Source organism: Ochotona curzoniae, unplaced genomic scaffold, assembly GCF_017591425.1.
Source record: "Ochotona curzoniae isolate NIBS_2020 unplaced genomic scaffold, NIBS_Ocur_1.0 contig_2235, whole genome shotgun sequence".
NCBI classification, from domain to species: domain Eukaryota; kingdom Metazoa; phylum Chordata; class Mammalia; order Lagomorpha; family Ochotonidae; genus Ochotona; species Ochotona curzoniae.
In genome coordinates this window covers 560,059-574,443 of record NW_024465384.1, presented here as the reverse complement: position 1 = coordinate 574,443, position 14,385 = coordinate 560,059, and the positions used below count along the sequence as shown (strand labels likewise).

Here is a 14,385-nt window from a genome sequence, read left to right as displayed (position 1 = left end):
TGCTGCTTTTTTGGTTGGCTTAGGCCTCTGAGATGCTCTAGGCTCTCTGCCTTCCATCCTGCCTTTGCCCCAGTCATCAGGGGATTGTGGAGTGGGGAAAAAAATGTTAGGGGTGGGTGATTAGCCCAGTATTTAAGGTGCTGATCGAGACATCAGGGTCCTACCTTGGCATATCTGAGTTCAATACTTAAGACTCCTGACTCCAGCTTCCTCCTGCAGAGGTAATGTTTTAAGCGATTGGTTCCTGTTACCATTTAGGAGACCTGGTTTGACGTCTTGGTCCCAGCTTTGGCTCAACCAGTGCTGGCCCCTGCAGGCCTTAGCAGAAGGGAGCTCTCTCCATCTCTCTGCTCTCAAAGAAGAAGAAAATCAACCAAGTTTCATAGATAGCTCAGATGTCATGCTGTGCCATCTCTCTGCTCTGAAGTATATTTGACTGTTTTGGTTGTGGGCCCTTTCTGAGCCTCCACATCTCATGAGCAGTGTCTGTACCAGGTGAGGGAGTGTCCAGCACTGTGGTGGGCACATTTAGAAGACTCTCCTTTCTTCCCTGTGCTTGTTCTGCTAAGGGGTCCTTCATGTCATGTCAGGGTGTATGTGCTGAGGTTCCCCGTCACTTAAGCTGGGGCTATCATCAGTGATTCCATCTGCCCACTGAGAAGAAATTTCATTTGTCAAGAGTAGTAGACACTGAGAAAGGACTTTTTAGTTTTTCTGTTGTGTATTGGATCTTAGAATTCTTATTCCTTGAAAATAAGTATTTTTGCCTAGCTTGATTGTTTCCTGATCAGCACATTCACTCTTCACTGTTTGAATAAGTTCTTGGTTGCTTTTAAAAGTGGTTTTGTTTGTCCACAATTGTGATCAGATGCACTGTTTGGCACCCTTTTCTATTTCCCCACTGATATCTCACCATGCTTGTCCCATGGTGATTTCTGCTCCGATACTTGCTTTGTTCAGTGGGGCGGCCTCTAACTACCTGTGGCTATTTAAATATAAATGAATTTAAATAGAATGTACCAGCTAATATTTCCAGTGCTCTACCGCCACATAGGATTCGTGGTTAATGAATTGGACGACACCTGTCCTTTATAATGTGAAAGTTGTGCTGGATGGCACTGCTATAAACTGGGATGTCTTGGTCAAGGATCAGACCTATAACAAAAGCTGCTGTAATCATTTGAAGAGGTAAGACCCATACAGCAATGCAAAAGCTTGTAAAATTTCTAGTTGGAGGGGATGGGAGAGGAGGCTCTAGGTTGGGCTTTTAGGAACAACTTCCAGAGCAGACTTGCAATGAGAATGGTGGCTCTGATACCATCAGGAAGCAGTGGAATCAGGAAGTCACTGTGCCAAGGACTGTCTCTAGGATCACACCCTCTTACCCATCATTCAGGGATCTGGAAATGATTGGCAGCCCTTAGATTGCACTGTACCCATCAGGTAACACCCTGATCACCTGGATTAGTTCCAATTCAGTTCTCCCTTGTCCAGCCCTAAAATTGCATCAAGACTTCTAGCCAGAAGGTTTGGGAATGGTTTTCAGCTCTCTCACTTCCATAGCCTTAAGAGGATGCAGTGGAAGGGGGTTGGGAAAACAGTGGAGCCAGCTAGTCAGCCTGTCTCCCACCTGCTACATGTGGCCCTGGTACACTCAGTCCTTCTGTAAATGAGCATCATTGAGCTTGAGATGGATAAGGCCTCAGCTTATCTTCTAAAACCAAGAGACAGGTTTCTCCATGTTTGTGTTTTGCAGTTATCTGGGTAAAGCAAATAGAGAAGACGAATGGCCTCTTGCTCTCTAGCCTTTGGCCCTTCAATTGTTAGACAAAGAATGGTTCATGTTTGAGGTTGGCTGTTGCACTTGTAAAGGGAAGGCTGACCCCTTGTCACCACAGCGAGAGGATAGAGAGTAAGACCCCTGTGGGCTTCTTCCAAGGCCTTGGGTGAGTCCCTGGCCAAAGAGCACCAGGAGCCAGAAGTCCCATCAAGGTCTCCCATGTTAGCAGCAGCAGAGACCCTGGTGCTTGAGTGATCATCTGCTGTTTCCCATCCAGCATGAGCAGGGAGCTGGATGGGAAATGGAGAAATAGGGGTTTGAATCAGTAGCCTGTTTGGAGGTACGAGCAGGATATCACAACACCTTTCCCAGGAAGAACATTCTAAATACATGCAAGGGCATTGTGGAGGACAAGAACTGAACACGTGCAGGCATAAAAAGAGCGCAGTGTGTCTGGCTAAGAGGATAAACATGTGCTTGGAGAAGGGGATCCAGGCCAGCCTGTTTAGGCTTCCTAAGCAATGACAGAGTTTGGATTTGAGGGCATTGATGTATCTAAGGAACTGACAACCTGGTGTTAGATTCATATTTCTAAAAGGTCACTTTGATTGCTGCAGGCAGATGGGCCTGGGGCTGGGCAAGAGTGGAAGGGAGAGAAATGTCGGGGGTCTATGGCAGCATTTCCAGGCAAGAAAAGGATAGTGGCCTGCCCTGGCATGTGGCATGGGAGTTGGAAAGCACGACTCCTGTCTCCACTGCCACAGCCTGGAAGTAGATGGAAGAGTCTGACGATTTGAGAATAAGTCCATTCTCCAGGGGGACACATGGCCTGACTTCAGAAATCGTGAAATTTACCTGCGCTTGGCCATTATCTTTAATCATGGCATCATTATCATTCCAATTGTTAGCAGGTAGTTGTTGGGCAATTTCTGGGATGTGGCCCTTGGTCACATGGAGATAGATAAAATAAAATAGTCAGTTGTTGTTGCTTCAAGAAAAATCTTCCAGTTTCCCAGTGTTAAGCCTTCCTTGTGCAGGGTCTCAAGGAAGCATAAATGGCCATATACTGACTTGAGCTTCTCACTCCAGCCCTTGTAGAGCAGAGTGACATGGGGCTGCAGGCTGTGCTGTGGTCTTGCTCTCATCCTCATCCTCTGAGAGGAGTAGCAGCTGCGTGCAGGAGGTGGAAGCTGTTCCTGTCCTCAGGGGGAACTGGGCCATATGATAAATGGGATGTTTTTTTTAATGTCCAGGTGTCACCACTGTGGGACACCTGCCTGTCTGGACGTAGCCTGGTGTGGTCAGCTGCCGCTCTGGGGCTCGTTCAGGGTTAAGAGCATCCGTGGAAATAGTCAAGTAAGGCAGGAGCCAGACTGACTTAAATGGGTGGCATTTTTTCAGCTGGCAGCCAAAAGACAGAGCTTTGAATCAGCTTTATAATTTGAAAATTGGTCTCTTTGCATTGGGTGGTGATTTTGTGCTTACAAAAGCTATCGGGGACATAATGCTGCCTTCCCTACCTTCGTGACATTCCTCTGGCTTCTGATCCATTGAGTCAGAGCCACAGATTTTCCATGTCTGTGATTCTTAGAATGTTCCACTTTGTTGGGGGTAACAGGAAGATATTCATAGGCCTCAGGTTCGAGTGGGGGAATGTCACTGTGGCAGGGGGGAGATGACTTGGAGAAGAGGAGGCCTTGCTAGGACTAAAGTGCAGCCCTGGTGAGGCTAGCCTGAGAGGCCAAGGTATACTGTGGCTAGCTCCTTAGCCATGTCACAGGGCTGGAGAGTAGCACCCAGAGCTGCCAGCACCCCAGGGTTTCAGCTTGTTTTCTTGTCCTCTGGCTAGGGTGGGGTTGGTGTCCACATTCCCCATGGACCTGTTCACATGTGGTTTTCCCAGATGGTGCGCTTCAGAGAAGCCACTGTGTTCTGGGCACAGCTCACAACATGAGGAGGAAGGCTGTGGCCCTTCTTCCACCCACTGTTGAGTGGGGGCTGGCTACCACTTTGAGAAATCTGCCTACTCAGACCTGCTTTTTACAACAACTCCTGGGCTCCGTGGACACAGATGATGCCTTGCTTTCTGGACACCTTTGCCTCATGCTGTGTGTGCATGGGGCCTGTGTTTGTTCTCAGGACCCCTGTTTCCTGTTCTCTGCCAAAGTGGGCTTTGGGAATCTCACTGACAGCTGAGAGAGATGGGTTTGAGCACAGTGTGTGGGGATGAGAACAGAGAGTGAGAGAGTCAGCCCAGGAGCAGTGTGACATGTTCTGTGTTTGTCCTGAGCAGGTCCTGGGGGCTGGAGGGTTAACTGCAGAGCACAAGGACTGTTTTGACTGCTGAGAGCCAAGGGGAGACATTCAACCCAAAAATAAAGAGATCCTAGGAAATTTTGTTAATACCAGAGTCTAGGAAGGAAAATTTATATATCACACAGATGAAGGGAGCAGAGTAAGAGCGCCTGCCTTCTCCAGTACACTGAATAAGACTGGAGGTTGGGCCCCTCTTTGGACTTGGCCACTGCAGTGCAACAGACTAAAACTGGGATGCTTGCTTTCGTTCACCACAGACATGTCTTGGGAATTAGCCAAGGGGGCTGTCAGCACAGTGGGTGGCTGTTAACCTGAAGGCCAGAGTAAATAGGAAGGACATTCTTGGGGTCAAAAATGCAGCCCCTTTCAGGGGCAGGCGTTTGCTTGCTGGGTTGCCATGTTTACTATTACACGTGTGTGCATGTGGAGTGTGTGCGACATGTGAGGAGGCAGCAGTAGAGTCTGCTAGTTAACTCTGGGGCCTGAGCTTGCTGCAGAAATCTTCCATTGTCTCACTTGGTGACCTTTAATGAGTCATGCACTGCTTTGTTTTCTTGTACCAAGTGAAGCTCTTTATACTGGCTGGCTACACGAGCAAGTGCTTCTGCTGCAGGTGCCTATTCATGTTCACTGTCCTAGTTTTTTTGCTTTGGACCACCTTGATGTATTCTTCCTGGCTGTATGGTTGAGATGCACACAGTGGGTGCGGGGAGGCCAGGGACAGGCTGTGTAAGAGCCCAGACTTTTCCGGGGGCCTGTTGTTCTGGTTAACACACTTTACCAGTGGGGGTTCAGCAGCTGTCTGCAGTAACTGGGGCTGAAAATAGGAGGAAGGTGATGGGAATATACAGTGAACTAGAGGTCATTGGATATAGAATTTGAGTTGGAGAGAACAAAGATACAGTTTTTCCATATTTTGGGTAGGACAGGAGGGGCTCTGATGCTACAGGGACCAGATGAGAGCAGTACATTAGGCAGCTGGTGAGCTGGTCCTGAAGCAGACCTGATGTGTGCAGTCCCTGTGTGGCCATCATGATAGGTTTATCTCCATGAAATACAGCGATTTGGGTGACAGTGTCAGTCAGCCTAAGAGTTGAAACTTCTCACCTGCTGCTGGTGAGATAGGGAGGACACAGGCTTAGAAGTCAGGCAGAAATGACAGTCTGGCCAGGTGCAGGCTTTGGCTGCAGAGCAGCACGGGCCAGGTCTTTGTTTCAAGGACAGAGACCCAAATTCAAAGGAGCTTAAGGTAAGTTACTCAAGCAACTTCACCATACACACACCCCACATACATGCACACACACACACCACACATACGCACATGCACATGCACACACAGAGGCTAGACCGAGAGCCGCACCCATCTCACCTGTGTATGCTCAGAGTGAGGGCTGACTTCAAGTGCAGTGGAGGCAGAATCCAGGTTGTTGGAGAACTGTCTCTGGAACAGACAGTCTCTGTGGGGGAGAACGTTCTGCCTTACTAAGTTGGGCCATGTCCTTTTCCTGTGTGGTGGTGGCAGTGATGGATTCTGGAAGGCAGGTCATGCTTGGACCAGTATCATCTTGGAGGTCAAATGTAGAATGATCAGCTCAAGATAGGTATCACCTAGGTGGCTGGGGAAGCCACCAAGGTTCAACCAAATACTAGGAAACAAAAGAGGCATGGTATGTTCTGGGACCAACAGCTCCCCTGGAAGGGGTATGGGTACTTTGAACGGAGAAGATCCTTGTGGGTGGAAGTGATGTATGTACCATGCGGATGGTTGTTTGCCACAGTTTTGTGAGCAGCCAGATTGACATCCAGATGCCGTAGTAGTGACTCATGCTCTGTGGCTCTTTTTTGATCCTGTTATACTCAACCATTTGGCTCGTGGCATCAAATCTCAAGGTCACCTGTCTGTTCGTGGAAATTGAGGTATGGGCCCAGGCTGAGCTGACCACTTGGCAATCCTTCTGGAGTGTACAGTAAGACACTGGCCTGACAGAATGAGAAATGTGTGGAGAGCATGTGTTGTGACTGAGGGACAGTGTTGAAGGCTTGGTCGCCATTGGTCCAGATCAGCGGAGTTACCCCTGCTGAGGTCAGGCCTTCTGAATTTCATCGTTTCCTACTCGACAGGGTCCCTCTAGCTGACCCTGGCAACCTCCTATACTCAGCTCCCTTTCCCTACTCCGTGATGACCAGCTCAAAAACAGAGCAGCTCCCAGCAGCAAGCAGCTTATTTTCCCTTCCAGTGTCTGTGGGCCAGGCTTGTGCAGGCTCCTGAATGGGGGAAGTTCTGGCTTTGGGGATGCCCGTGAGGTGGGAGTCAAGTGGAGGATGGAGCAGTCAGGCACTTCCTGGATTCTTTTGGCCTACCTGTGGTTTCTCCATGGAGACTGGCTCAGGAGTCCTCACACGGGCCTTGTGGCTGTCAGGCTGCCTCATGTGGCAGCCAGCTTCCACCAGGGCCACCGCTCCAACAGAGTCAGGTGCAGGTGATGCTGCTTTCTTTCCATCTGGTCTTGCGGGGCGGGAGGCGTGGATGTCACATAGTGCCACCTTTGCTCTGCTTCATTGGCCCAAGCCTGTACTGGTTATCCTTATTTTAAGAGCTCTTCATTCCCAGTGAGAGGGGTGTCAGATGCTGGAGGATTTGTTGACGGCGATGAAAACTTTCCCAGATCCTTCCTACCCAACTGAAACGTGTCTCGTTGTGTGGATGCAAGCTGCCTGGTTGGGACTTTGCTTTAGTCCAAACCGCTGGTTTTGCTGAGATTCTTGCTTTTTGGACCTTAGGTGCAGAGTAGAGAAAAAATCACACTCTGCAATTCATACAGTGACCTTTCCTCATCATTCCTTCCTTCCTTCCTTCCTTCCTCTTATCCTCAGGCCTTACTCTTCTTCCTCACTATCCCCATTCAACCATTCTGTTCTGCTTAGTGAATACCCCTCATGTTTGTGTTTCCTTACAATGATACAGTACAACAACATACAGTTGCCATCTCGTGGTTTCTCATTTTCTGCACCCTTTGCTCACGAGCGCTGAGCTGTTAAGCTTGCTGCATGCCATAATGTACATATTCTATTTCTTGTCTGCCAGAGATGAGTGAGAAGTAGGCAGAAGTAGGCAGTAGAACTAGGCAGAAGTAGGATGGGGAAAGATTTCCTGTCTGTCCTTGGCATCTCACCTTGGTGTTTCCAGGTACTACCCTTCAGCTTCCTGCTAGAGCTTTAAATAAGTTTATTTTAAATGGTGAGTCTGGGATGCAAATGCATGTCTCATGTGCTGTTTTGCTCTCCAATAACTTGTTCCCTTTTTTTTTTCTCTCGTCGCAGGTTCCAACTATGGGAGCCCGCGCCCAGCTCATGCCAACATGAATGCCAACGCAGCTGCTGGGCTCGCCCCTGAGCACATCCCCACCCCAGGGGCAGCCCTGTCCTGGCAGGCAGCCATTGATGCAGCCCGGCAGGCCAAGCTGATGGGCAGCGCTGGAAATGCGACCATCTCCACAGTCAGCTCCACGCAGCGGAAGCGGCAACAGTACGGGAAACCCAAGAAGCAGGGCAGCACGACTGCCACGCGCCCACCCCGCGCTCTGCTCTGCCTCACCCTGAAGAACCCTATCCGGAGGGCGTGCATTAGCATCGTGGAGTGGAAGTATCCTTTGTGCTCTGGGCTTGGTGGGATGCTCTCATTTGCTGCTGGGATTCCTGGGCAGTAGCTGTGTTGGCTGTGTGGAGAGCACAAACTAGTTCTCATACCCGCTGTGTGTGTATCCTCAGGGTACTGTTGAAATGCAGAACTCTAGGCTCCTGCCTCTGACTTGATGAGTCAGCGTCTTCAGGTACGGGGCCTAGCAATTTGCTTGTAGAATAAGTGTGCCCCCACTAGAATCTTTTTTTTTTTAAATATAAGAAACAGCATTTGAGAAATGAACCTGTGAGGCTATGAACTAGCATCTCACATGGCCAAGATTTTCCAAGCTTCACTCACAGGGTTGGGCTCAAGCTTGTTACAGACTGCTTCATAATTTTATTTCACTCATGGCACTGGGATGGTTTCATGGCCTGTTTCTCGGGTAAGGAAATGTAGGAGAAGGTAGAGAGCAGTGGTCTGTGGCTCTGGCTCTTGGCTTAGGGCCTTGGATCCCTGGAGCCTGGTTGCTGCTTAGAATCACTTGCAAAGTTTCAACAAATTACCAACATCTGAGCTCTACCCAGGCATTTAAAAAAATGTATTTGAGAGGCAGAGAGATAAAGACAGATGAGAATGTGAGCTCCCGTATTCTGGTTTTCACTCCAGATGTCCCCAGCAGTAGGGCCTCAGCCATGGCCAGAGCCAGGAATGGAGAACTCAGTCTGGGTCTTCCAACATTGGAGGCAGGATCTCAGTTACTTGAGACATCACCACTGCCTCCCAGGATGCAAATTAGCAGGAATCTGGAATCAGGAACTGGAGCCGGGAATTGAACCTAGGTTCTCCTGTGTGGGATACAGAGTTCTGAAGCATTGGGCTAAACATCTGTCCTCACCCAGGCATTAAAAAAAAAAAAGCTCCAGGTGCTTGTAATGTACAAAGTTGTCTGAGTTTAAGATACAGACTGTGGGGTGAGTATTGTGATGCAGTGGAGTACGCTATCGCTTTGGAATGCTTGCATCCTGTTTTGGAGTACCTGATTTGAGTCCTGGATGCTGATGCTGCTGCACTTTCAGTTTGGCTTCCTGCTCATGTATCGAGAGACACTGAGGGGTGGGTTCAAGTGCTTGGACCCTTGTTCTCCATGTGGAAGACCTAGATGGGAGTTCTGAGTTCCTGACTTCTGCCTGGCCCAGCCCTCCTGCCTGTCATGGACATTTGGGAGTAGACCAGCAGGTGGAAGATTTCTCTCTCTCTCACCTTCTCTTGTGTCACTTTGCCTTTCAAGTAAATGAAGAAACCTCCCACTTTGTATCTGCAGACGCCGCTGTGTGGGTCCTGCAGCGGAAGTGACCTTGAAGGCTTGAGCTTTCAAGGTGTAATTCTGAGCCCCTTCACCCCTTAAGCATCGTGGGCTGCAGAGATCAGAGAGGCTGAGCATCCTCAGTGATGATATGGGGCCTCACAGAAGGACCCTCAGAGTCGTGTGCTCAGAGACAGACAGGACTAGACCTCTGGCACGCAGCGCTGTGCTGGACATTTTATCCTAAGAATTTACTGGGCAGAGCTCCCAAGTCTTCGTTGGTTCAGGGTAGATGTGTTCTGTTTCATTAAAGAGCTTCCGCAGAAAGATGTGAAAATTTTGACTGGTAGCTGAAAGGTAAGAGATGATGTGTGACCAAAAGATGTTTGTGCTGAGCAACATGTATCAGAACATTTGAGCTTAACTCTAACGAATTTGAAAAAGGCAGCTCCTACAGAGCTATCTGGTCTTTCTCCAGTGGCCAGACATGACTTTGCTCTCTCGATGACATAGGTGGGTGCCTCGGCTTGGTCAGTTGCATTAGGTTTTTTCTATATATACGGGGTGGGGTGTGGAGAGAAAAAATGAGTGAGAATAGGGAGGTTGGACAGGTCCCTGTGTGCTAATTTGGGGCCTCAGCCATGTAGAGAAGCAGAGGGCAATTATATCACTTAGATTCTTTCCAGTTACAGAATGTGGTGGCTCTGACCTGGGGTTGCCTATGGGTCCAGCCCTAGTGGTCAGCCCCAGTGGCAGGTGAGCAAACCCTGGGAACCGGCAGTCAGGAAGTCTGGGGCCTAGTCCTAGCTGCCTAAGTTTCCTCACGCTTTCTGGGCCACTGATGTTTGAATCTGATGGTCTCTGAAATTCCTTCTTGCTTCAGAACTCCGTTTCCTCCGTGAGTCCAGGTTTTCCTGGGAGAATTAAGTTGGTCCCATCCCTTGTTCTCTTGCTTTTCCTAGAGGAAGTAGGCTGGAGACAAGACAAGGGGGTGGAACTTAGAGGGCATCAGTTGGTCCCTTCTTCCCACTAAAAGTTTTCATTCTGGCCTTCTGTTGTGGGTGTGGATGGGGAGTTGCAATAGCTTCTTTCTCTGAGTGCTTTCTGCCTTGGTGTTGAAATGAAGAAGTCTGTCCACAGGATCCTCAGCAGGTGGTGCTACCATGTGTGAAGTTTAGATTGTCGCTCCAGAACCTAGCACAAACCCATGGAAGAGGCAAGAGGACCTGCCATATATAAGCCTTGCCCACAGTAAGGGTTTTACATATTTCTGTGCTGTGTCAAGTCCTTGCATGGACACTCAGTAAAACATCTTGCCTTGCTTTGGGAGAGGAAGTGTTCCCTCCCCACCTCCCTGCCCCACCTCCCAGGCTGGGCTTCAGGGTCTTTGGAAGCTGTCCAGAGGGCATGAGGCAGAATTTTGGGAAATAAAAACATACGTGAAACAAAGCCTCTTAATTTGATTAAAAATAAAGTTTCCAAAATGTCAATGAAAAACTTGAAAAATTTCTCTGTCTGAAAGACCAGCTCTTCTACTGCAGGCATGTTTGGGTCCCCTGGTGACAGCTCTTAAGCCTCGAGGCAAGGGGCCATGTGGGGCGCCAGGCAGTCCTGCCTGGGGCTGTGCTGCTCTGGAATAGCCACCCCAAATACACACGAGGGAAAAATGAAGTCCAATGCAATCTAAATAAATAAAAGAAGGGAGAAAAAAAGTTTTTAGAACTCTGTGTTTACTCTGGCACGCGACTGGCCTCCACTGCTTTTGACATATTAGGAAAAATTTTGGCGGGGACCCACTCGAAGCACTTAAAAAGGCATATGTTTCTTTTCAGAATACAAGGGGCTTGGAATGTGTTGTTTAAACAAAGTTCTTCTGAACTTTCTATCCATTTCTAAAGAACGTAAAGATGCATGTTTGTCTCGCTTGTATTTTCAGCAGCATTCCTTAACTCCCTTCCTCAGACCATTTGAAATAATTATTTTACTGACTATTTTTGCCAATTGTGTGGCCTTAGCAATCTATATCCCCTTCCCAGAAGATGACTCCAATGCCACCAATTCCAACCTGGTAAGTACGCCCTGCTTGTCTTAACTTGGTGGAGAACAGAGCATGGATGATGCAGGTGCAAGCTGGAGTGTGGAAGAGAAGCGAGAAGCTCTGGGTGTTCAGAGGCACTGCATAGCCCCAACCTATGTGCTGTTTTTCGTTTATTCCAATCGGCACCTGTCTTGTCATAGCTTGTTCTCAGGAAGAATCTTCCAGTTTGGTGATGGTGAGCTCTGGGTGTGTGTGTGCATTTGTGTGTGCGTGTGTTTGCATATTGAATCTCAAATCCTGCGCGTATTGGAACTGTGCTGCCTACGTTGCAAGCACAGGTGTTTGTGGGAGCCAACTTTGAATCTGAGCTGTTGTTGCTTGTGTTTGCAGCACCTTTGTTCCAGTGGTGGAGTTTGCTCAGGTAATCTCCAGCCTGGCTGTGCAATGAATAACTTCTAAGAGGTTTTTAAAAAAGTCAGATTTTTGCTGTCAGGATGCATTATTGAGCTTAAAAAGGCATCATTATTTTATTATTATAATTATTATTATTTTTACAGCTGGAGGGGGATGGTAAGGCGTCTTTCCATTTGGCCTGTTGAGAGGCCAGCTCTGGCAATTTGGGGGTTAGGATTTGTCCATGGAAAAAGTGGAGAGTATGTTTACTTTTGGCTGAGCGTGAAGTCATTACAAAAGCCTTCGCTACGTCTGGGCATGTGAGGAAAAGAACTGTGGAATGCACTTGGCAGACGGGTACTCTGGGATGCCTGAGCCACAGGCACATAGGAAAAACCTGCCTCTCTCTTCTGCTGTCTCTACAGAGACACCATTTTTTTTTATGTGATTTCCACACACTGTGTTTGGTCACCAAAGCCACCATCTTTCCCCTGTCGTCAGCAACTTCCTCTTCATTAGTGAGCCTGGACTGGCTGATGAGTTTGTTTCCGACGGAAGCAGGACTGTCAGAAGATTTTCTTTCTCATGACTACAGGCCGCTGGTGCTATCATTGATGTAATTCTTCCATCTTGTAACCTTTGACATTTTCTTTGAGGCAAATAAATCCAGTGCTATTGTCCCTCCCCTTGTAACAAATAGCTACAGAACCCTATTGGGTAAGGTGTTTGGTGTATCTAGGACTGATGTAGCTTGTGGCTAGGCTTGGGTCCACGTGCTGGGAACAGGTTCCAAAGGTTCCAGAGCAGGGCGGTGAGCGCTGAACAATGACATGGATGGAGTTGATGGGCAGAACATTAGCTGCAGCCCATGTGGCCATCCAGGGACATTACCTTGTCTTTTAACCTGGCAATAAATCTTCACTGTGTCAAGTAAATACAAACCAAAGTGGCTCCCCAAAGAAGGGGTTCTTCCCACAGGGTCTGCTTTTTCTTCACATTTCCATCTTCCTTCCCAAATCTCCTTGCCAGCTTAACACTTCAATCTACAACTTCTAAACAAGGAGTTCCAGGTAGAATCCATGTTTCATGCTTGAGTTCTGGGCTGCTCCTGAAAGTAGGCAGAAAGTCCCCCCCCACCCCCGGAGCCCCTGGAGATGGCCGCATATGGGCCCCCTCACCCATTGGGCCACGAGGGGTGTTATTTGCAAGGGAAGCCTTGAGCTGGTCAAGACCCATAATCCTTTCCAGGAGGCCATGGGCCCAGCCAGAGAATGCAGGGGTTGTTCTGGATTTGTTGTGGAGCTGGATTGGAGGTTTCTGGCACAGGTGCTGTTGGCAGCTGGTGACTGTGTCAGTCATACCACTGAGGTGGACGTGTCCTGAAGCTCAGGAGCGGTGATGCCGCCCAGCCTCTATCAGATCACCAAGTGGCATGCTTGCAATGAGCCTCTCTCCTGGTGGTAAAGGATAGCTCCAGAAAGCTGGACTTTGGCCCCTCATTCATGGTTTTCACGTGCATGGGGATGGGGATAGACAGTATCAAAGGGTAGCAGAAATCTGGGCTGGCATTGTGCTATAGTGGGTTAAGATGCTGTCTGAGTTATCAGGGCAAGTACTGGCTACTGTACTTCGGATCTTGCTTCCTGCTGATGCACCTGTGAAAAAAGCACAAGATGGCCTTTTACTTGATGGAGTTCCAGGTCTCTGGCTTCAACTTGGCCCAGCTTGGTTCAAGCCTGGCTATTATGGACATTTGGGGGGTAGAGTGGTAGATGGAAGTTCTCTCTCCTCTGTCGCTCTGCCTTTCAATCAAATCAAATCAATCATGAAACAAGCCCCCAAACCAAAAGATGCACACAGCCTTTTCCCAGCAGAGCTCAGCTCTGTGGAGATGACAGCTGGGTGGTCTTGGGCCCCTCTCTTCTCTCCTTCTTCCTTGCAGCATCCTCGGTAGGTTGATATCCCTTTGCAGCGCTTCACTGAGGCTTCTTCCCGTTCTTCTGGGAAGTTCTCTCAGGTCTGTCTGAGCCATCTTCTTGTTTATTTTTCTATCTTCTTCCCTTGGTGAGCTCCTTGACTTAGGAAAGTTTTAGTCTTTCTAGGTAAATTTTTCTAGGACCTGGTTCTCCTGTTTCAAATTCTTTCCAGATGCTGAGACCAATATTTCTTGTAGCAGTGAGGCCCAAGGGCCAGGAGGTAGCTGCCAAAGCTGCCTGCCACTACACCCACATGCAGGGCTTGCAGCACAGAGATTCTAACACCTGTGCATTGGATTAAGGTTAGTAGTTCTGGGGCCTGTTCTTGGAATATGCATTAAAAAACTTCCCACAGAGTGTTTGCCAATTACTTAGATTTGGAGCTATGGGTCTCTTGGATGGAGCAAAATTTGTCACTCAGACCTGAGTTCAGTGTGACAGCCTAGTGGCTAAAGTCTTTACCATGTATGTGCTGGCATCCCATATGGTCACAAGTTCATGTCCCAGCTGCTCCACTTCCCTTCCAGCTCCCTGCTTGTAGTCTGGGAAAGCAGCAGAGAACAACCCAAAGTCTTGGGACCCTGCACCTACATAGGAGACCCTGAAGGGACTCCTAGATCCTGGCTTTGGATTTGCTCGAGTCCAACCCTTGTAGCCACTTGGACAGTAAACCAGCAGATGGTAAATCTTTCTCTTTGTCTCCCCTTCTCTCTGTAAATCTGACTTTCCAATAAAAAAAAGTCTTGTGAAAGAATTATTTATTTATTTTTTTAATTTGAGAGACAGAAGAGACCTCCTGTCTCCTGGCTCATTCCCTCAAGTGCCTCTGAGAGCTGGTGCTGGGCCAGTTCCAAGCCAGAGATCAGAAACTTCAATTCTGTTCTCCTTTGTGGTGGCAGGACCTAAGTGCTTAAACCATCACCTGCTGCCTCCAAGGGCATGCATGAGCAGAAACTG

The 14,385-nt window shown here is 48.5% G+C and overlaps 1 protein-coding gene across 10 annotated transcripts in view; it reads left to right on the top strand.

Annotated features, from left to right (window-relative positions):
• The window catches only part of CACNA1C (calcium voltage-gated channel subunit alpha1 C), a 559,109-nt gene that overhangs the window by 47,378 nt on the left and 497,346 nt on the right, over window positions 1–14,385 (top strand). For all 10 annotated transcript variants that reach the window (XM_040972179.1, XM_040972175.1, XM_040972178.1 and 7 more), the window contains exons 2-3: window positions 7,418–7,739; window positions 10,984–11,089. In XM_040972179.1, the coding sequence (XP_040828113.1) occupies window positions 7,418–7,739; window positions 10,984–11,089 (428 nt within the window). The remainder of the gene's footprint in view (window positions 1–7,417; window positions 7,740–10,983; window positions 11,090–14,385) is intronic.